This window comes from Eurosta solidaginis, chromosome 3 (assembly GCF_040869045.1).
Source record: "Eurosta solidaginis isolate ZX-2024a chromosome 3, ASM4086904v1, whole genome shotgun sequence".
NCBI lineage: Eukaryota > Metazoa > Arthropoda > Insecta > Diptera > Tephritidae > Eurosta > Eurosta solidaginis.
The window spans coordinates 67,053,120-67,076,653 of record NC_090321.1 but is presented as its reverse complement, the minus strand read 5'-3'; the positions used below and the strand labels follow the sequence as shown (position 1 = coordinate 67,076,653).

At 37.2% G+C, this 23,534-nt stretch overlaps 1 protein-coding gene across 8 annotated transcripts in view; it reads right to left on the bottom strand.

The window, feature by feature from the left end:
* Slik (Sterile20-like kinase) overlaps positions 1-23,265 on the bottom strand; it is a 48,177-nt gene extending 24,912 nt beyond the window's left edge. For 3 of the 8 annotated variants that reach the window (XM_067772133.1, XM_067772127.1, XM_067772126.1), the window contains exons 1-9: positions 22,922-23,186; positions 18,116-18,976; positions 15,826-16,024; positions 13,569-13,879; positions 13,360-13,500; positions 7,045-7,120; positions 6,608-6,954; positions 3,528-5,303; positions 586-1,209 (exon numbers count right to left, since the gene is read on the bottom strand). In XM_067772133.1, the coding sequence (XP_067628234.1) occupies positions 586-1,209; positions 3,528-5,303; positions 6,608-6,954; positions 7,045-7,120; positions 13,360-13,500; positions 13,569-13,879; positions 15,826-16,024; positions 18,116-18,439 (3,798 nt within the window). In that variant the 5' untranslated portion in view covers positions 18,440-18,976; positions 22,922-23,186. The other 5 variants (XM_067772128.1, XM_067772131.1, XM_067772132.1 and 2 more) reach the window with 5 other exon arrangements.
* Between the last annotated feature and the right edge of the window lie 269 nt (positions 23,266-23,534).

Genomic DNA, 23,534 nt, shown 5'->3' with positions numbered 1-23,534 from the left:
TGCTCAGCATTGCTACCAGCTCTACTACGAAGGTAGTAGTTATGAGTGGTATCAGCTGTTTGAGTTGTTGGCGCCGTGGGGCGCGAGCAGCAGCGGGTACTTGTTGTGGCTTGCTGAGCAGCGAAGCTGCTGGAAGGTAGTGGGGATACGCTTAGGCGTAGACTACGGGACGCCCTTGGGCGTGAGCAGCAAGGAGCCACAAAAGATTTATAAAAGTTACGTGGACGTCGGGTTTTGGGATCAAGCCCAGAACAACCTGTCCGATGCAACCATCCCTTGCACGAGACACACTGAACAGAGTATGACCGTCCTAAAAAGATTCTTTTCTGGCAAATGCAGCAAAACCATTTCTCAGGACCGGGGTGAGGAGACGGACCCGGATTGGGTTCGATACCTTCCCGGAGTAAGAGAATATGTAGCAGTCCTGCTGCAAGGAGCTGCTGGGAGGATGACAATTTGTGGGAGGGACGAAACAAATTAAATGGGGTCACACTGAAATGACAGTCCTTGGTCGGGAAAAATCCCGAGTCGCTCCGGTACATAGAACCGACTGCCTTGGGAAGCGATATCAACATGTCATCATACCTTCTTAAGTCGTTCTCTTTCAACCTCCGGATCTAGATTTGTTGATATTCGCAATGATTCGCGGAACATTAGATCGCGTGCTTTACGCTCTGCACGTATACGTTTTGGTAGCGCACGCTTCTCTAATGCCTGCTTCTTAATCATATCCTCCTCTTTGCGCTGCAACATTCTCTTCACTTGATCCAATTCCTTTTCATGCCTTACAATCATTTGATGTCGTTGCATGAAACATAACTCTTTTACATGGCGTTTGGCCAATTGATGGCGTTCGTGCAATTGCTTCTCTTCCAATTCCCAAAGTAGCGCTTCACGTGTACGCATGGCGTTTTGTTTTTGTTGTAGGAAATTTCGATTGATTGTGGCAAGATGATCACGATGTTTTTCGCTTAATCGTCGCAATAGCAATTCATGACGTTCTTTAAGTGAATCTAAGAAAGCGCGCTCTTTCTCCTCGTGATCGAGCTCCATGGCCGAACGTCGTTGCTTAAATTCATCTTTACGTTTATCTTTGGGTAGTAAATCAACTTCTTGTTTAAGCAAACGAATTTCTTGTTTTAGATTTTCGCGGAAAATTTTCAATTCTTGCTCTTGCTCGGATCGTATGCGTTTAGAAGACGTTCGCAACTGTGAAGAGAAAGAAATGACCGTTAAGACAAAGCGATTTACAAAAGCATTTTCGGGATAGGTATCTTCTATAGTATAAAAATAAGTCGCTGAATTGTGAAATTAGCGCGAATCTCGAGAACGGTTGGACCGATTTCGCTAATTTTTTTTTAGAATATTCCTTGTGGTACGAAGATTGTTCTTACGGAGAGAAAAATTCTAAAAATTGCCTAAATAAGTCTAAAAACTACACTCTTGTAGTAAAAAATCATAAAATTTTTGTTTACACAGCTATAAATTCAAAACGAATGTATCGATTGGAATATTTCTGCTTTGCAATAAAACTTTGAAATATTTACCTTCGTTTTGCATAAAAAAAATACATGATTACTTTCTTATATCAGCAAAATTGTTTAAACAAAAGTAACATTTTTACCAAAAAATGTAGTGCGTGTGGTTGTTCGCTGTCAACTGTATGCGCAAATTGCTTTTGAGTGAGGCATGATGCGACATATACGTACATACATAGCATTCTCTGCGTTATTTAACTTCGGGCGTATGTTTATAGGTATGTATGTATGTATTTTCATTTCATATCAGCTTGACACATATATGTACATATTTATGCGTGTTGCCAAGTTAATGCAAAATAAATGGATAACAATGGCATACATCTATTAAAAAATACTCTTTCGTTACAAATTATAAAAAAAATTTTTTGGTATATTTTTATGTATATGCCAATGTCTGTGCACTAAGAAGACTTAATTCTCCAATATATATTTTTTTGCCATTTCTATGCTGATCGTGAAGACAAAATGACTGATATTAATTTTTTATATTTTTTCATGGCAGCCCTAAATGTGTTTTTTCACGAATTTTCTTATTAAACTTTGTTCGTAATTTGTGTAAACTGTGCTCATAAGCGAATTAATTTTATCATAACAAAAGTGTTATTTTTTGAACAAAAATGAATATGTAGCCCGAACGAAATGATTACAAGTGATCAATATTTTTCGTAAGTAAAGTTTAAAATTATCGCGTATATTTACCAAAATAGTTGCAAAGGTGTTCAGTGAGCTTTTCTGAAAGGAAAGGAAAGAAAGGGAAATATAGAAGAGGAAAGGAAAAGAATGGAAAGGAAAGAAAATAAACCGAGAAAGAGATCGAGTTAGATGAAGATATACAGATAGAGATAGATGGAGCGGAGGAGTAAGGAGAGGCAGGTAAAGAGAAAAAAGGGTGGGAAAAGCGGAGGGGGAGATAAAGGTCCAGAAATAGAGAAAGGAAGAGAGAGGAGTAAATAAAAGGATAGATAAAATGGGGAGAGAGGGGGAAGGAGAGTAAGAATAAAAACTTCCTAAAAGTTATGCAGATACGAGTAGATCAAAGTTAGGGTAGAACAAAGTCTTTCGGGTCTGTTAGTCCATAATATAAAAATGAACGGTTGGACCGATTTAGCTATTTCTTGTTTTAGGATATTCCTTGAAGTAGGAGTATGATTCTTACGCAGAGAAAAATTCTTTCCAAGAAGTGGGCCAGAGATCGATCCATTCGAATACCTACTATTCACGGTTCGATTTGCCCGAAATTTAGTGTTTAGGTAGACCTTTGCCTAGATTAGTAATTACGATTCTTTTTTTCGGGAAGTGGACCAGGGACCGATCTGTTCAAACAAATTCTATTAATCGTTTGATTTGACTAAAATGTTTGGTATATTGGTAGACCTTTGCCTAGATGAGTATTTACGAAACTTTTTTTTTCAGGAAATTGACCAGGGACCGACTGGGAGTGGGATTGAGATTGGAACTAGAACTGTAACTGGGATTGTGACTGGCACTGAAACTGGGATTGGGACTGGGACTGGGACTAGGAACTGGGTGGGGGTGAGGTAAGAGGTAAAAACGTCTTAAGATATATGCAGATTGGACAAGGTTAGGGAAGAACAACGTCTGCGGGGCCTGTATTTCAAAAAAGTTAATAGCAAATTAGCAAAAATCAATGATTCCCTAGAACATTTAATCCTCTAGCGGGCTCATAGTAAATGAATTTCATTTTGCACAAAATCTAAAGATCCTGTCTAACTTCGATATTGATTGTAGCTAGTTGATGTAAAGCAAATAGGTTTGGAGGTTTTAGAATATTATATAGCAACAAAGGCACTTCTTAGCACAACAATGAAAATCTTTTACTAAATCTAATAAATTTAACTTTATGGTATTATACATTTCATACATTAAATTTACAAAGCCATTTCCTTTATAATGAGTTTAAGTCCTTCTACCTCCCTAAAAACAAGGCACATTTAAAAAAAACAAAACAAAAAAAATCGATCTTACCTCATGCTCTTGCGCTTGTTCTGTCTTCTCAATTAACTGCTTTTGTTGTCTAGCCAAAGTATCCATATCAGCTTCATATGTCTTCTCCAACGAAATACGTTCTTGTTCGAAACGACGATCCTGTTGCTCTCTAGCAATTTGTTCCTTTAATTGCAAATCGTTTTGCTGTTTCTTTTCTTGTTTTTGTAACATTTTTAACTCTCGTAATTCCTGCTTGCGAAATACATGATCATCGTATAACCGTCCAGTCTCCTCATCACCATATATTACACGACTCGTTGTTGTCGTCACTTGTACACCATCAATTTCGAATTTACGCGTACGTTTACGCGTCTTCTTACGTAAATTACGTAGTTCTATTTCTTCTTTAGTTAGACTGGGTGGTGCTACTATTTTCGGTGATAGTGCGCCTTGTTTACGTCGTATAACAACTTCTTCATCTTCGGGTATTTTAGAGCTCATTATAGGGCCCTCCGCCTCATTACGGCTATCATGACTAGTTGTGGTGCCAACACTTTCAACGTCACTTTGATCAATTGTTGCTATGTTCAAACCAACAGCTCGGCGAACAACACCACCACTCGAACGCAGTGAACCACTTTCGCTTAATGTGCGTGAATCTACAGAGCCCACACTACTATCTGGTGAAGGTCGTTTACCGCCACAGTCCTGTTGATTGTTGGTGCGATTTATAATTATATTTACATCTTCTATCGGTGCGCTATCTGTGATTATTTGGCCATTTTGGTGATTTTGTATATATGGTAGTCGGTTATTTAAATTGTTACTATCTTTGCTTATAGTTGTTTCATATTGATTAATACTTAAATTACTGCTATCTTTAACTTTTATTTCGTCGCCTACTACAACAACAGACACATGACTTGTATCCATTAAATGCTCGCTATGATCATGACTACCCGTAGCTGTATTATATGCCGAATCGTCATCTACGAAAGATGGGCTAACTATAAGCACCTCACTTTCATCTAATTTACGCGCGCGTGGTCCTTTACCGATCATAGATTGATTACTATCGGCAATAATTTCACCCTTATTATCTGTTTCTTCACTACCCTTCTCATATACTGGCACAATCATTGATGACTGCCGAGGTGATAACGGTGAATCGCCAAGACTATCATCGAACGAAGTAAAATCATCATCAGTCGAAGACTCCGGCACATGTGTACTCTTATTCATATCGTTTGAAACAATTATTACTTCACTTTGAGGTTGTGCTGCAGCAGTTGGAACAAGTGAGTTATCAATTATGACGGGTGGATGCGTGCTGGTTACAACTCTTATTTGGCTAACACCAGCTTCCAAGCTATTGGGTTGTACAATATTTTGTTGTTGTGTCTGATTATTATTAAATGAACGTGTTGGCGTGCTAGATGGCGATGATTCGCTATTTATGGTGATAAGTGAAGTACTTGTACTTAACATAGCGCCGCTCTTTGTCGACGATGATGAAGTAGATTTAACCGATACCGCTGCTGATGATGTGGTAGGCGACGGAGGCGATGGTATTGGATGTGCCTGCTCTTGCGGTTCATTAACAAACTGTGATATGGCAGGCGTTTGCACATCGATTTCACAATTTTTGGTCAGTTCTCGTTTGACCATAGCGACGTTTGGTGTCACTTCATCATTGGCGTGCTTCTCCGCCGTTTCTGTTCGTGCATTCGTTACCAGAGATGGTGCTTCCGGTGGTTTTGCAATTACAGCAGATGGCGGAGGTGGCGGTGCTTTGCCTTTCTCTTTTTTGGTAATCTGTGTAGAAGGTAAGGCATATACAAAATTATTTGATGCTATACATTTTTGAAGAAAGTCAATTGAATTAAAAAGGGCAAAACCCCTCCCGAAATATTAGTAGTTTCGTAAAAAATTGATTTGACATGATATACATTTCAATTTCTAACATAATGTTTCTTCCTTAACTATTGTGTTCAATCTCATAAGATAAGTTATATTAAATTGATCAAATTATATAAATTTCTTAAAATGTGACGTTCTAAGTTTCTCGTTTTTTACGACCTTCAGCAAAACGCGAAGGTATTTTCAAGGATGCCGTCGAAACTTTGAATTGTCCAACAAACAAAGAAAGTTTGAAGCGATTGTGTGTAATAAGATAGACGGAAAGACTAGATGCTGTGATCTGCTTCAAAGAAATGTTTCCTCCCTTTTATTTCAGTTTAGAAAAAATGCATGACTGTGGAAACGCTGAAAGTTCTAGAAATACTTTCAGGTATCTACACATTTTGAGGACTGGAGGATTCATTGTGGCAATGGTTGTTATTAACGCAATTTTTTCTTTGGCTCAACCATTAACCTCTTACCTTCAAGGGAAGCGTGTTGATCTTACTGCAGCAGTTTTGTTGAAAGAAATGAGGGAAAAGGCTAAATCAAAGTTCAAAGAAATGTTTCTTGATGCTAAAGAAATAACTCAATCTATCGGAGAGAACATTGAAGTTCCTAGGATTGTGAGTCGTCAAAAAAACGGAGAAAACTACGAAAACAGCCCAGCAGAAGAATATTTTCGCAAACCAATATTCACCCCTTTCATCGATCACTTCATATCTTCAGTGTCTAATAGCATAAAAACACATTATCCATTATTGAATGTCATTCCCGATAAATTGGTGAGAAAAGTAGTTGGAAGCGTTTCTGAAACTGTCGAAATAATAATGGATCAGTGGCCAGCACTTGCTGGAACAGCGGTATCTATGGTGAAAAATGAAGTCCTACTATAGAGACAACGTTGGGTTGGAGCAGAAGATCGACCAAAGACATTCATCGACGCATTAAATCTTTGTAATGAAGAATTTTTTCCACACGTTTTCAAGTTTTTGAAGATTGGAGCCACGTTAGCTGTAACCATTGCCAGCAGTGAACGAAGTTTTTCAACTTTGAGGCGTTTGAAAAATTGGATAAGGAATTCAACCGGAGAAGATAGGCTGAATGGACTTGCTCTATTAAGTATTACTGTGGCATAAGTTAGGGCTAGTTTGGAGCTTATAGGTGTTAAAAAAAAAATCTTATTTTTCCCATGAATTGTATGTATGCATTTTACTTACCTTCCTTTCAGCGTCAACGCCTTTTTCAGGAAGAGCATCCGCAGCTTCGCCAATCGTAGGGGTGGCAAAAGCCGATTTCTTATTGGCCACTCCAGTTGTTGGCAGTGGCTTACTTGTTGTGTCAATATCTTTTGGCGCATTATTAACGCTATATATTGGTGTTTTTTCATCTTCTTTCGTCGCTTTAGAAGAGGATTTATTATTTTCAATACTTTTTTGCAAAACGGGAGAAGCTTTTGTCGCATCTCCTCCTCCTTGTTGTTGTTGTGATAGTTTACTTTGTGGTATACTATTTGTTTGATTTGGTTCTTTAGAGTCGATAGATACTGATGTTGGGGTACCTGGAACTAAATAAATTGTATCATATGACTATGTTTATAGCACAGGACGGGGATTGGGATATGTGAAGGTTGTTGTTGCTTGAATGTAAAACATACGTTTGTCAATATCTTGGCTCCTCAAAGAGGCAGAGTCATCGTCCAGGTCGAGCCGGAGCGCCGAGTTGCGGGGTTCCTACGTATAAGAAGGTCAATTAAATTCATTTGGCATACTTAATTATATAAATCAAAGAATTGTGAAGATAAATGTAGATTAATAAAATAATATTATATCGAATAGAGAAACATTTCAGAACCCGTATCATGTTCTTCGCAAGCCAAAGAGGCCGCACATCTACGTGAAAAAAGTTGGCGGAGCTTATAATGCGACATATTTATTCCAATGCATTTTGATGAGCTGAGTTCGAATCCGCTTTCAGAGTTGGCCTAGCACGTCCCAGTTCCCCCCTAATCCCAAAAAACGCGCAATCGCCATTGATAGTTATCTATTCCCCCAGCGGGTTAGGGGGTTAGATTATACCCGCGGTAGGTATGCCTGTAGTAAAAGGCGACTAAAATACCAAATATATTCAAGGGGTTGTGTAGCGCAACCCTTTCATGTTGCCAGTGCAATATATAACTTCTTCAAACCCAATTGTCAACCTCACCTATCCATGGCGAATTCTGTTTCATTAACAGCCGAGGCTCTGGCGACCCCGAGCCCCTCATGGATCTAGGGAATGGGAGGGCGGTATGGCCTAGAAGGTCGCATGCGGTCATAACAAATCGTTCCCGAGATGGTCGGGCTTGGTAGCGGAACGTACCGGATCTGCATCTGGCAAAGGACCATCAACATCGATAACACTCACCAAGGCCTTCGGGGAGTATACTTATCGCCACAACAACAACAACAACAGTGTCTTTATCGCTACAACAACAACAACAACAGCAACATGATTATCTATTCAGCATTTCTGAACAAAAAGTTTCTGCTGAATATATAATATATATATTGTGCCAGTGTTTTGTTTATCACATCGGACTCACAAATAAACAAGTTGCAAAAAATGCAAAATAGAGCAATGAGACATATACTCAACGCGCGGTACGACACAAGTATTTCATCAATGCTGAACACTTAAATGGCTGAACGTAAAACAACTAATCTCCTTTCAAACAATGAAATATATATACAACATTAAGACAGGAGCACTTCCGGACTACCTGAGAGAGAACTTAAGCTACAGCAGTGATACACACACTTATCCTACTAGAGATAGACACAATTTCACATTACCACGTTGCCACAAAGAAAATGCAAAGCTAGATCTGTACTATAAAGGCTTGAAAATGTTTAATGAGTTACCTGTAGATATTAAAACGTGCAATAATTTGAAGAAATTTAAAAACCTATTATATAATTATTGTAAAACATATATTTAATACGAATTATATAAAATCAAAAGGATAATAGGCCATATGGCTGTCAATAAATAAATAAATATACAGAAACCTGGACAGACATCGCATTAAAGAGGCCACGACTCCTAGAAACTTATGAACTTATAAATTCAGCACTCAAGAAGTCAGTCGAATGAAGAAAAGGAGCACATAACAGCCCTCACAGACATCCACAAAAGTTGTCAGATTACTATGCCAACAATTGCCCTGTGAGCTCCGTTCTCAAAGACAAATACCCTGAACCCAGTAGCAAAGCAATCTCCCCAGGGAGATACTGTATCCAGAATCAACCCCGACATACCCAATGTTTATCTTGCTTGCAATGTGACGCCAACCATCTTTTAATTATCTCTTTGGTCCAACCCTGTTGAAACACAAAATTTCCTCGGACTACCGTTAGAGAATATCCCTGCAAAAAATCGTGCGATTAATCCATAAGGAGAGCGGTCTGCGATTGATCTCTTTTGTCCACATTGGGGTATAATTGATCCCCTCTAGTCCCTTTTGGGTATATTTGGCATCAGTCAGTTTGAAATGTATGTAGCCAATTGAAAAAAAAACAAAAAACAAGCAGCAACGAAATGAATAAAATAAAAGGATTAAATGTGATTGAATAGAATTATTTAAGAAAAATACGGAGCTCTATACCGAACCTAAAATAATAGGACTATATGTTCCACTAACGTAATATTGTTTTTGTTTTTATTATTGTAAAAAAAACAATACAAAAAAAAATTTAGAATATTGTATTAAATTTTAAAAAAATTTTAAATCTCTAAGAATTCCCGTACGAGTAGAAAGAGGACTTGTGCGACAGTACCCATAGGTGAGCAAAGAGAATCTATCCGACAGTACCCACAGGGGTACAAAGAAGAAGTGTCGAGCAGTACAAAAAGGATCTGTCCGACAGTACCCGTAGAGGTATAAAAAGGACCAGTCCGACCCTACCCGTTCAGGCATAAACAGGTACAATTGATCTCTCCATAGGGCATGCTCAAACAAACAAAAGGGATCACTCCAACCCATATAAAGAGATCAGAACTGGCTATAGTCGCATATTCCTTTGCGACTCATCCCGGATTCATCCTAGACTAATCGCATTGCAGGGATTGATGACAATTTGTAAGTGATGGGACTTATTGAACGGGACGAAGCATTGCTACAACAACAATAACATAGTTCTCAGTTTCTTGAGTTCAGCGCATCAAAATACAAGCGAGTACAAAATTTCCTTGCGTGTAGTTAAATTAGTCACGAAGGCAGACCATACCTACATTTTTAATTTTTGAATACAATATTTCGAACTTCGAAAGCCAATATCTATGTTTTGGAGACTAACTTCGAAAATAGGGAAATTACATTTTATTATGGATCAGTCTCTAATCCAAAACGTAGAGAAATAATTGATATTGATGTAAAGTGTTATTTATAAAGTTTGACAGTTTCGTTTTTTTTTTCGTTTGAGTGAATATGGTTTTGAATTTGTTATCGCCTTTCATTCTAAATTCTTGGGTTGTAGGTTTCTCTCATTGTGAATTCATACAAGTGGCGAATGACTGAAAAAAAGTTCACAATAGTAAACAGCCTCGATCACCTGCTCAATCACATATTCGATTACTTAAATTATTTGCTCAACAGTGTTTTTAAAACATTTTTGTAGACGACTAGTTTATTGCATTATTTACATATTTTAAAATGTTTTCTTAACTTTCTGCTCAGATTTTATCTTTTAACTTAGATTTTAGAAATTAATATTAATATGTAGTCTAACTTTTAGTATTTAAAAGAAAAGCTTATTTGAGATACAAATGGGCAAATCATGACAGTTCAATTTAATAACCGCTAGCAAAAAACAGAGCTGTCTTCCATTCTCTGGTGATTCGCGACAGCTATTAGCCGTCATCCAGTGAGTTTTACAGCTCCGGATCACGCTCAATTCTCACGGGAATGCTCTGGATCATTAAGAGCCTTGAGAAGCAGAGGTCGTGATATTTTCACACACGTGAAATGTAATAGGCAGATGTCGCCGCTGTTTCTCATTTAACTCATACGGCAAATGGCTAAGCAGCGACATCCATTTTTGAAAAAGTAGGTTTATTAAAGGCAGCGTTGCCAAACTAAAGACAAGTAATTAACAATGTATGTGGCTCACAAATTGAACCAGACTTCTATCTGGATTTATCTGTCTGAAATTGTTGTTGTTGCATTTGCATGCAAAATTATTTATCTGGCTCAGGATCTTTGCCACCGGATGATGGCTATTCTCCCTGTCAGCTATTATTTGACAGGTACATAGGTATGGCAATGGGGGAATAGAAAGATTTTTCACTTGTATGAATTCATAATGGTTTCTCTATTCACTTTACGGCCTTTTTTCTTCATCTCCAGTTAACGCTGCATTTTTTAATTATTGTTGTTGTAAAAGTATCAGCAATGATAAGAGCAGCTGGCGTGACAGTATTTGTTTGGATAAAAATTCGAATCATTTTGCTATTACAACAACAATTATATACAAGTTTAGTGGCCAACACTAATTTTTTGACAATATTTCCATTTTCTCAAATTTCTCAAATAATTAGAATATGTAAGTACTAGGACAGGGACTATCCGCATATTCGAATATCCGGATATCCGTTGACACGGATAAAATCCGGACGGCATGGATATCCGGTTAATATTCGTTTGTGAAACTATCCGGATATCCGGATTTATATATCATTATTTTTATTATTTATTTTATTTTTAGAAAAAAGCTGCGTCCATTCCATTCTCTTGAACCGATGGTGGATCCATAGACTTGATGTCGATCCTTTGCTTTGTAGCGTTTTTTCCCAATATAAACAAATGGCACTGTTATTTTCACTTCTTTGGAAATGATCCCAAATCTTGCTGGCCATTTTAGCACTCATTATTAGTTTAAATTGACGCTTTGTAAAATTGTTGATGTTTGTAAAATTGTAGCTTTTTTATTTTTGACATTAATTAAATAATCTACAAACATATTTTGTGAATAATTTTTCGATGTTTGCTTCGTTACATTCTGATATGCAGATATTCAACTTTTATATTCCAGTATCCGGTTTAGCCGGATTTATCCTTTTGTTTTAACTGGTATCTTGGTTTTTTAAAAGCTGGACACTAAACTGTATTCATATATAAAATGTGAAAGCCAGGCACTACTCTGATGACTAACTACAAATGAAGAATGACTACAAATAAATATGTGTCTGAATAATGCACAACTGAAAAGATTGGATTCCAATTCCACCTAAAGACAAATTTTGACATTATCATGTTCGAGAAAATTTAAAAAAAAAAAATGTAATGCAATTTTATTGGCTACGAATACGCAATGTTAAGACGACTATTGTTTATTCGCCGACAACATATGCAGCCCAATTATAAACAAAAATTCCGTGCGAATTTTTTACCTTCTCACATTCCTCGCATTCTAAATAAAAATTCATTGTGAATTTTTCCCTTCTCTCTTTCCTCCTATTCTGAACGATGCTAGAAAAAGCGGAAACTGGTTATGGGAGAAAAGTAGGTATTATGAATGTGAGGGAGATTTCTCTGCCATTTCATAGGAGTTTTTTCACTTGTTAAATTAAAGGGAGTGCATCAAAATAGTTAAAAGAAGAAAGAACACTTATTTGTACAAATTTGTTCTAAAATATGTATTTACATTCTACCACAATATTCTTTATTGGCAAGGATTTTTCTAAGATGGCTTAAATAGATTTTGGCACATGGCGAAAGTTGACTTGGCCGCCAGAAAATTGCTTTGCAGAATGGAATCAGGCAACTCCTGCGAATTTGTGTTATCCCGCCGTCTTCTTCGTCTTACGCTATTCTGTTGATGTTGCTGTGGCACCAATTCATTACTCATTTCAGTGCATTGTTTATATTTTATTTCTTAATTCAAACAAATTCGCAACAATAATTAAACTTTTCTATTAAAAAAAAAAATAAGAAATGCGCAACGAAATTTCAATTCACAAAACAGCTGACTTCGAAAATTGGAAATTCCGATTCCCCAATTATTGTCCTCCCTACGAGAAAAGAATTGGAGGAATATTTCCGGGGGGAATAAAAAAATCCGAGAAAAAAATTCCGAGGGAATATTTAGAATGGGCTGATGGACTTCACCAAATTATTCTTGAAAACTGCCTGATCCAAGAATTTGCCTTAAAAACGCCCACGCTTAGTTTACTATATAAACTTTTTTGAAGCTATACATGAGCAAGTGTGCTTTTTTGAGCGAAATTCTAAGATGTGGTCTCCTTGAACGATATTCTGAGAGAGGACTTTAATCAAACTGGAAAACGTCTCCGAACCAGCGACTGATACAACAGCTGCGTTAGTTTATTTATCATATCACAAATAACAAAAAATTGTCTGCGGTATTGCATTGAAGAAAAAAATATGAGTGAAAAAATGATGACATGCATTTTAAATGAATGATTCCAATAAAAATCCAAAGCTAAAAATTTATTAAATTTAATGTGATGCAATTTCGAAAATGTAGTACATATATAGCATGCAGTCATTAATTAAACCCTGACACAAGGTGAAAAAAAAACAACAAAATAGTTGTGATAAACAATAATCGACAAGCAGAGTCGTTTAAAAGTCCACCACTGACTTACCAACCCTCTGATAAAGAGAGCGCCGCTTCACTTGACGTTTGAGCTTCTAAAAGCAACAACAACAAAGTTCGTGAAACGTACACATACAATTTTGTTTGTACATATTTTTTTTAGACAAATGTTAGTGTGCATTTTTTTTTTGTTTGTTTACGTTAAAACGCATTTGCACGAAGTAATTAGCAGCGTGTAAAAAATGTATGTTAAATAGTTATTAATAATCAAATAATGTAATAAGCAGGTGTTTGTTTGGTTTGTATTTGTACATAAAAACATATGTACATACTACAAATATAACAATTAAATTCGTTAATGCGCTCAAACTTACCTCAGCTTCATCGTCGACAACTTCTTCAACAACCTCAGCTTTATATTCTAATAATAAGTCTTTTATAGGTTTAGCGTCTAGTTCACAATTGATAAATCTATGTTGCAATAAAATATCTGTGGTTGGACGTTGTTGTGGGTCCTAGATAGAAATAGGTATACAATTATAATTTATACAGTAAAGGAGGTTATTAGTATTCATGCACTCACTTTGACTAAAGTTTTCTTCAGGAAGTCATTGAATTCCTTACTCCATTTGGATGGTTGATCCAATGTTGGCGGTTCGCTTTTTTGTATTTTCAATAAAACACGCATCGGTGACATTTCACTATTTGGTGGTTCCATTTGCGCTAACTCAATCAATGTTATGCCAAGTGACCAGATATCCACTTTTAAATCATAAGGATTATCACGAAATGTTTCGCATAGCACCAACTCGGGTGCCATCCAGTAAGGTGTGCCTATAAATGTATCGTGCTTTTGTAGTGTATGCTTATTTTTGGCCGACACGCCAAAATCAGCTGGAAAGGAAGTAAGAAAGATATGTAAATATTAAAAGCTTGTAGGGGGCCTATAGTTAAGGCGCCTATAGTTATTCCACACAATTACGATTAAAAAGCATATAGAATAAGTATGTACCTAAATGTTGAATAAAGGAAAAGCAACAAAAAGGCAACACTTAAGAGACCAATTGCAAAGCGAGCAGCGGCGCATTCATTTGACTGAGCGGATAATGGCATCTGCCTTAACATGATTATAAAGTATGAATGATGGAGATTTCGAGTTCAATACTCAGCTTCCGAAGCTGATGAAAAGTGAAATTCATAAACATGTCTTGTTGTTGTTGTTATTATTGTAGCGATAAGGTTGCTCCCCGAAGGCTTTGGGGAGTGTTATCGATGTCATGGCCCTTTGCCGGATACAGATCCCGTACGCTCCGGTAACACAGCTCCATTAAGGGCTAGCTCGACCATCTCGGGAACGATTTATATGGCCACATTAAACCTTCAGGCTATCCCTCCCTCCCCACCCCAAGTTCCATGAGGAGCTTGGGGTCGCCAGAGCCTCGTCTGTTAGTGAAACGAGATTCGCCGCTCGAAGGTGAGGTTGACAATTGGGTTTGGAGAAGCTATATATTGCGCTGGCAACCTGAAAAGGTTGCGCTACACAACCCCTTGAATCTGGTATTTTAGTCGCCTCTTAAAACAGGCATACCTACCGCGGATATATTCTAACCCCCTAACCCGCTGGGGGTAGAAACATGTTTGTACACTTTGTTAACTTTGTAATTTTTCTCTAATATCAATGTAAATATTAAAGTAAAAATGCTTATATAGACAAATAATATCAGTTTCATAATTATAAACTGTTGTTGTTATAGCGATAAGGACACTCCCCGAAGGCCTTTGGGAGTGTTATCGATGTTGTATGACCACATGAAACCTTCAAGGCCATACGGCCCTCCCACTCCTAGATCCATGACGAACTTGGGGTCGCCAGAGCTTCGGCTTTTAAAGTAACAGGTAGGAGAGGTTCACAATTGGGTTGGAGAAGCTATATTTTGCGCTGGCAACAACTTGAATCAATTTGGTGTTTTAGTCGCCTTACGACAGGCCTACCTCCCCGTAACCCGCTGTGGGGAAATGACAAAAAATTATAAACTGTCATTAATTTTAATTGATAAAAATGAAATCTACATTAAAAAAAAAATGGTTGTCAGAAAATTTTAAAGTATATTTGCGAACATGTTACCCATAACTGCGGTGTTACCAAAAACCGTCAAAGCCTTTGTCTACAATTTATGGGTTACAGCAAATGATTCATAATACATACTGTGGCGAATGTTGACATCACTAGGATGTTAGTAAATTATCATGCAACAAAAACATTAAAGCGAGCCACTCTGGTGTACATGAACACCGGTACCGGAGCGTACCGGATCTGTATCCGGCAAATGAGCATCACATCGATAACACTCCCCAAACCCCATCGGGGGAAACCTTATCGCTACAATAACGACAACAACACATAAATCATCATTTACACACATACATACAAGGCAACGAAGAGATACTCCCAAACACATGTAATCATCAGCCGAAATTGTTACTCACACATACACACGCATATGTGTAGCTCAATTACCAAGCAGGAGATACAGCAGAAGGCGAAACGTCTAGACTTTAGTAGAAATATGCGAATGAGGCAACGGAGAGTATAAAAGCAGCGCAATATGAGTAGTCAGTTTCAGTTTCATTTAAATTAGATGTGAAGTATAAGTGTTATTGTGAAGTACTCTCAAAGTAGTCTAATAAAGACCATTTTGCATTATTGAATATTGACAGTTAGCGATTCGAACGTTAGCAGAAGGTTTGGAATAAGCGGAATTTCCCTAAATTCGTTACAATACGAAATATTAGACGCCCCACACAATTCTGAAATAAATAACATTTAAAATTAAACAAACCTAATTTAACACCGCCTTCCATAGTAAGTAGGACGTTTCCAGCTTTCAAATCGCGATGTATAACTTTACTTTTATGTAGAAAGCTTAAACCCTCAGTCATGTGTCGGCAGACGTATGCTATTTGTGGCTCTGTTAGTGGTTTTTCAAGTTCAACCATTATGCTGTCTAGAGCACCGCCATCGCAATACTCAATTAACATCTGGAAATACAAAATAAAAGTTTAAAAAATGCATCGACGAAATGAAAAAAAAAAATATTACAAAAAACATAAAGTGTAATTTTCGTAAATTTCGGCTACGACTAATGCCTCATCGCCAAAACTTTTTTTTTTTACATGCCAATACAGGTGCGCGTTAAAGGCTGTTCATGCTAATCCCGAATGAATTTAGGTTCCGCTTCAGCATTAACGCAATTACTCATACAATATTTTTTCCTAAATGCTACAGAATGACATAAAGAAACGTGAAAAGTATTGTTGGATGCTTTTAAGGGAAGTTGTTTTAAGATTCTTCTATATTCGGAATGACTGAAAATTGATCTTGAATTCAGCATAAATTTTTTTTTTAAATACGCAATTTTTTGTAAGTAAAATATTAACTAGCGAAGAAGCAGTCGGGATCCAAAAAAAAACTACACGATTCATTATATTCAAGTAACTTTTTATTTGTTTTTCGGTAAATCCTTCATAATTAAGCAAGGTAAATTGTCAGAAGGTGGCCGCCGTGGTGTGATGGTAACGTGCTTCGCATACCACACCGAATATAATGGGTTCACGCCACGGGGAAAGCAACATCAAAATTTTAGAAACAAGTTTTTTCAATTAGAATAAAATTTTTCTAAACAGGGTCGTCCCTCGGCAGAGTTTGGCAAGCCCTCCGAGTGTATTTCTGCCATCAAAAGCTCTCAGTGAAAACACATCTGCCTTGCAGATACCGTTCGGAGTCGGCATAAAAAAGTAGGTCCCGTCCCGCCAATTTGTAGGAAAAATTAAAAAGGAGTACGACGGAAATTGGAAGAGATGCTAGGCCTAAAATCTCTTCGGAGGTTATCGCGCATATAATTTTTGCGATTTTTGGCCATAGAGTTTGAGCGTAGTCCAAACTTGCAATATACTGCAAAACATTAACTATGTAAATAACTTTTATCAAAAACGCCTCTTGATTGGTTTAAAAGCTACCTTACTGGAAGAAAACAAAAAACAGTAATCAGAAATGCAGTCGCCCGAAATTGATGATGAAATAGGTCTACCGCAGGGATCTGTACTTGCAGCAATTTTGTTCATTATTTACATAAACGATATTAAAAACTGTCTTAGCCATTGCAACATACGACTTTGCGCAGATGATGCATTATTGACAATAAGCTGTCCAACGGAGATAGAAGCTGTGTCCAAAATGCAAGCGGATTTGGATGCTATATATAAGTGGTTGTGCCAAAATAAGTTAAAACTAAATATTGAAAAAACAAAATGGATGATCATGAGCAGAAAAATAACAGAAGGCAATATTACCCTAAAAATGGCAAATAGTACTATACAAAGAGTTGATGAAATGAAATACCTAGGAGTAATAATTGATGAGAAACTCAAGTTCGATGGGCATCTGAAATATATAAAGGCAAAAATATCAAAAAAAAAAAATGGATTTATGTTCCGAACGTGCAAGCACGTGAGCAAATATTACAAAATAATGGTCTATAGGTCTATTGTAGAACCGCACTTCATATATTGCCCTACAATTTTATTTACGTTAGCTGACTCGAGCATTACAAAACTACAGGTGAAGCAAAATAAAGCTATGCGGTTCATCCTCAAAAAACGATATGACACTCCAATACATGCCATTCTTAATAGCCTAAATTGGCTGAGTGTAAAACAACTCACTGTTTATTACACTTTAAAATTTATACATAATATCAAACTAGGTAAGCTGCCGACATATTTGAACGACCGCGTGTTATATAATAATGAGGTCCATGCTTATCAAACGAGAAATAGAAACAATTTTCATTTGCCAGCTGTAAGATCGGAATTCGACAAAAAGAATATATATTACGATGGAATAAGAGAATACAACGAGCTACCAAATGATATAAAACAATGTCGAAATAGCAATCAATTTAAGAAATTATTGTTCAACTACTGCAAAACAATGCCTTTTAGATAATTTAATGATGTAAACACAAAAATCAATTGCAATAACATAAAGAGATCTCATAGATGTAATTTTAGAAATTTAAGAAATTAAGTCTACAAGACTGTAAATAAATACATAAATAAATAAAAACTCACCCATAACTTATCCTCTATTGAAAAGGCTTCATACAATTCCACAATATTCGGATGCTTTATCTCTGATAAAATATCAATTTCTACCATATGATCACTCAAATTCTCTTCATCTTCTAATGTACACAATTTTGCTGCAGCAAAACGTTTATGCTCTTTGTGTTGCGCTTTATATACTTTACCAAAAGCGCCATCACCGAGTTCACCAACCATTTCCCAAAATTCCGCTGGGTCAGTATCCATTTTGATATTATTATATAGGCGCTTCTTTTTCGCCTCACCACCTCCAAGGTGAAACACCTTCTTCAAATTATTTATAAACGACATTGTTAGCTTATTTACTGAATAAACAATATTTTGTTGACGTAAATATGTCGGTAGGGACGTGTTGTGTTAACATTAATTTAAATTGAAATAAAAAATTAATTATAAAAGTTTTGCAATCTTTTAAGCTCTACATTTTGTTTTTAACATACAAGAAAGTTTACTGGTACATTTTCGTATTTTTCACGTCCTAATCTTTGTGTTTAGCAGACGTTTGGCGGTTTGCTTGTTAACTCCTGTCTTTAGCAAGCAGTTTTTCTTTCTCTCAAAAAGTCAATCCAAAAATATTGGCAGCAAGTTAACAAAGATTTAATTCCAATAAGAAAAGAGGTCAGCACCCTTCTTCTGCTCAAGTACAAACACCACCGACAGCTACAACGGTAGCAGTAGTGTATTAGTTGCGAGACAGCACGTGCTCCCCGTTCTACCGTTTGCCTTTTTTTGTTGTTCAACGTTCTTCACGACTTCCTCTCTTCTCTAATTTAATTATCAGCTTTAAAATTAGGTCTTCATGGCTTTGTAAGCGGCCTGAATATAGAACTGTAAAATAGCAAAGAAAAATTTTAATAGCAACAAAACACTAGTAGATATAGATACGCATGTTATAATACATTCAATATAAAACAAAATGAGCAACAATTGAAAATGGGTTGAATAGAATTATTCTATAGCGTGAAACTAAGTAATCAATAAATCAGAGAAGTAGGGAATTAGACATGTTATCTCTTATTGGTTGTTGAAGAAGTGTAATGTATATGTATGTAGATATATATACTTATAAATTGATTAGCTTTTAAGACACTCAAAAAAGATTTTGAGGAGTATTATCGCAATTGATGGCCTTTGCAATATGTTCCGGAAACTAGTTCAATTAAGTTACTAACCCGACATCTAAGGAACAATTTGATAAGACCAAGTTGGAGGGGTAGATATTTCGGTTGTCTAGTGTTTCCAAGTCGCCACATATGTGACGCTATCACTATTTTCGAATGCCGATCGAAGGTCTATAGCACAGTCTATAAAAAGTCGTGTTAACTTATAGTTAATGAAAAAGAATTGGTTGAAAGGTATGCCATATAGTGCCATATAGGTATAGAAGTTGAGGACAGAAAAGCAACTGCGAAGTATGTGCTTGTCGTTACATAGGTCATTTCATTATTTCTTATGGCTCATTAACTTTATATGTGACTCCTTTTGCAACTTTGAAAGGTTATAATATTTTCAATAACATCTTATATTGCAAACCATCCGTAGTTCTATTCAAGGACATCATTATAAGAAACATCTGCTTTTACGGATGGGCCACCGTCAACTATACATATATGCACATATGTTGCTAGAGTACAACCTTCCTTGAAGTCCGGTTCGTTGATGAATTTAGTTACGGCTTCAAGACTACTAGAGACTCATTAATAGCTGTCCCATATAGGTTCAGTGCGCGCATTACAAGTACTAGCACGATCTCGTGAACGATTTGATAAAACCATGCCGAACTTTATGGATCAAATAATGAGACTCACCTACACAAAGATTGTCAATTGGTTTGGAAAAACTGTGTAGCTTTACGGCATTACATTAAAATATAGGTTTTCTTGTTTAATTCGCTTGTTGTAAGTTTAAGGACACAATTATATTTCCTATATTGTACGTGGTGGCCGCCGTGGTGTGATGGTAGCGTGCTCCGCCTACCACACCGAAGATCCTGGGTTCACGACCCGGAAAAAGCAACATCAAAAACTTTAGAAACAAGTTTTTCAATTAGAAGAAAATTTTTCTAAGCGGGGACGCCCCTCGGCAAAGTTTGGCAAGCACTCCAGGTGTATTTCTGCCATGAAAAGCTCTCAGTGAAAACTGGAAGTTCGGAGTAGGCATTAAAAAAGTAGTTCCCATCCCGCCAGGAAAAAAAATAGGAGCACGACGCAAATGGGAAGAGAAGCTCGGCCTTAGATCTCTGCGGAGGTTATCGCGCCTTACATTTATTTATCGGCATGGGACCGGTTAACTTGTTCACGGATGGGTCGAAGCTGGACGGAAAGGTTGGTGGGGGGTCTTTTGTCAAGAGCTAAATGTAAGCCGCAAGTTTAAGTTGGCTGATCACTGCAGTGTATTCCAAGCGGAAGTTGCTGCGATTAAGGATGCGATGGGTGAAATGCTATGCAGTGCTACTAGGGTTAGGGATTTTAACATCTAATCTGATAGCCAAGCGGCTATCAAGGCTTTGAGCTCAACTACAGTGCGGTCGAGGGTGGTCTGGGAATGCCTGACCTCGCTTGCGATTTCATCGAATTATCTTACAATTAAGATTATCTAAGTACCGGGCCATAGTGATATCCCGGGTAACTGTCAAGCGGATATCTTAGCCAGCATCGGTAAACTGAAACGGATGAAGATGACTGTAGGGATTTCGGGATTCCGCTGGCCACCTTTGGATTGTTGTTGTTGTTGTTGTTGTAGCGATACGGTTGCTCCCCGAAGGTTTAGGGAGTGATCACCTGTGGATTGCTGCTCCATAGCTGGGCCTCGAGTCAGCTCAGCAAGCGTTGGGCGGACACCACGTCTTGCAGGGTAACAAGATCTTTCTGGCCGAAAGTGGATGGCAGGATGGTTGAAATAATTGGGTTCACTAAGGCTCACCTATCAATGGTCATTGGGGTTTTGACAGGGCACTGTCCCATGGGTATCCATGCGGTACGTCTCAATATACTGGAAACTCCATCCTGTTGGAGCTGTATGGAGGGTGATGAGGTGGAATCACCAAATCACTTTATGCTTGATTGCCTAGCTTTTGCCAGCACTAGGCGAAAGTACTTCGGTCGCGATTCACTTGAATCTCCCGAGGATTTATCCAAAGTTGAGATCGGTATCATTCGGAGCTTCATAGTTGCTACCCAACGATTCTCTAAGTAGCTAGATCTAAGTCACCGTTATTTTTGGTGTATGTACTTTCACAAAGCACTTTCGTGTTGGCCAAGTGAGCTATCCTTATCAGGGCAGCTACCACCTAAGGCGAATCCATACCAGGTGGTGGCCCTAACCTAAGTACATCAATATGTGCAAATATTTCAATGCTGTTTTTAAGATGAATGGTGATAGTTGATTTCGCTAAACCGTACAGCAAATTTGTTTGTCTATGAAACCATTTAGCAGATTTCGCTAAACACCACAACTGACATTTTGATTAGCGCAGGCAAAATACAATGAGTACATATGCACTCATATAATTATGCATATTTGCAAGTCCATGATATTATTGCATTGCTAACAGGATACGATAGAATTTGCTGTATATGTAAAACATAATAGAAAGCGAGTCATTTAAGCTGCGATCGAAATCGAAACTGTATATTTTACTTATTATTGATTTTACACGTTATTTATTAGCTATATTTGTAGCTACCATACAGGTTTCATATTTAATTTGCTATCAAATTCACGTTGTGTAAATGTACTTTTCACTGTCTGCGCCAAGTCTTGGACATATTAGGGGTTTTTATTTGCTTGCACTGGGAGTACGTTGATAGTTTTCATGACTGCAGTGTCAGCTTACATTAGGGAAAATCAATTTTATTGGGAAGTGGTTTTTCCATGTAAATTGCTTCTCTAGCACTAGTGCCTACCACTAGACACAACAACAAATGTTTGATTGAACTGATTATCAGTAAATAAGCTGTAGTTATGACAAATAATTTTGAGATATACAAATATTTATAGTATTACGAAAGCACTCAAAATATTCACACCCAATCAACAAGCAGTGCCACCACATCAACCAAATAAACCAGTCGATAATCGTTGCATTCCTGGTTCATTCATGCAGTGAGCGAGCCATCAGCTGCCGTTCGTTGGCTGTTCGCGAGACAACTCGGCACTTTCATTCATATAATGCTCGTTCAATTTGTGTATTTATAACATGCACTTTATTATAAGCCGACTTTACGCAATGTTTATTGTATGTAGTTACAGCATTTTTCTCTTCTTTTGTTAAATATAAAACAAATCTATGATGAGGTAAAATAACACCGCTTATCAGTGCGCCGCTATTAGTCACTCATATTTACATTGAATCATGACAGCACTTCAAGAACATACGAAAAAACACATAACTAAAATAAAATGGCGGTTATTTTAGGATTGCCAGCTGTCGTTTGTTTGCGCAAAACATGCAAGGGTTGTAGATTGATTTGACATGTGCAAACGTAGACGGCATTCAAACGTTACTAAAAATATGATTCAATTGCTGTCAAAATAAACAAACGCATCATTTAAATAAAACGAGTAAGGGTACTAATTCGAACGCACATCCATTAGCCTCGCTGCAACACTAACACAAGTGCTAACCACTAGTTGGCAACTCTGTACAAGGTAGGACGACAAAATTGATTAAAATTGGTCATGCGGAGCAATAAAATTTGCGAAAACGCAGCAAACGCACATTAGAAATTACTAAAAATCAATTATGTTCACTTTTATATGCACAAAAATTACTTTTCTAAGTTTTCTCCGACGTCAAGAACTATTTTTTAGCACCACACAGGGCTTGCTTGCAGCGTAAGCAAATCCACGAAACATGTAAGGACTTCCCTACCATGTAGGTTTTAAATACGCGAAAAATTTTTATTCTCACTAAGAATTTTGTAAACAAGCACAAACTATAGCTATTTAGTTAAACAACTTTCGCACAAACGCAACTTTTACGTTGGTAAAAACTACAGAACTTTGCAAATATAACCCGAAGAAATTTTTTTTACCAACTTACGAAGAATAGAGGAAAGTAGAAACTCGAATAAGATATGAAGAAGCAATGTTGCCAACATCATTCATAATGCGGAAATGGCTTTTGCTAAACAGAGCGCGTCATCTAGCGTGGAAAATTTCTGAAGTTTGAAATTTGAAGGCGATTTTTCATAAACGCTTTGGTAGCGCCCTTTGACAAAGCTTTGAGATAACGCGCGTTGGAACAATGCCATCGGTGTAAAGTTAAGGACACGCTGATATGCACTACTCTACACCGCGAAATATTCTTTTACCTATATGACACTATTTTATTTTGTCTTGGATTCCAAACTAGAAAAACTTACGAAACTTTATCGGAACTTCA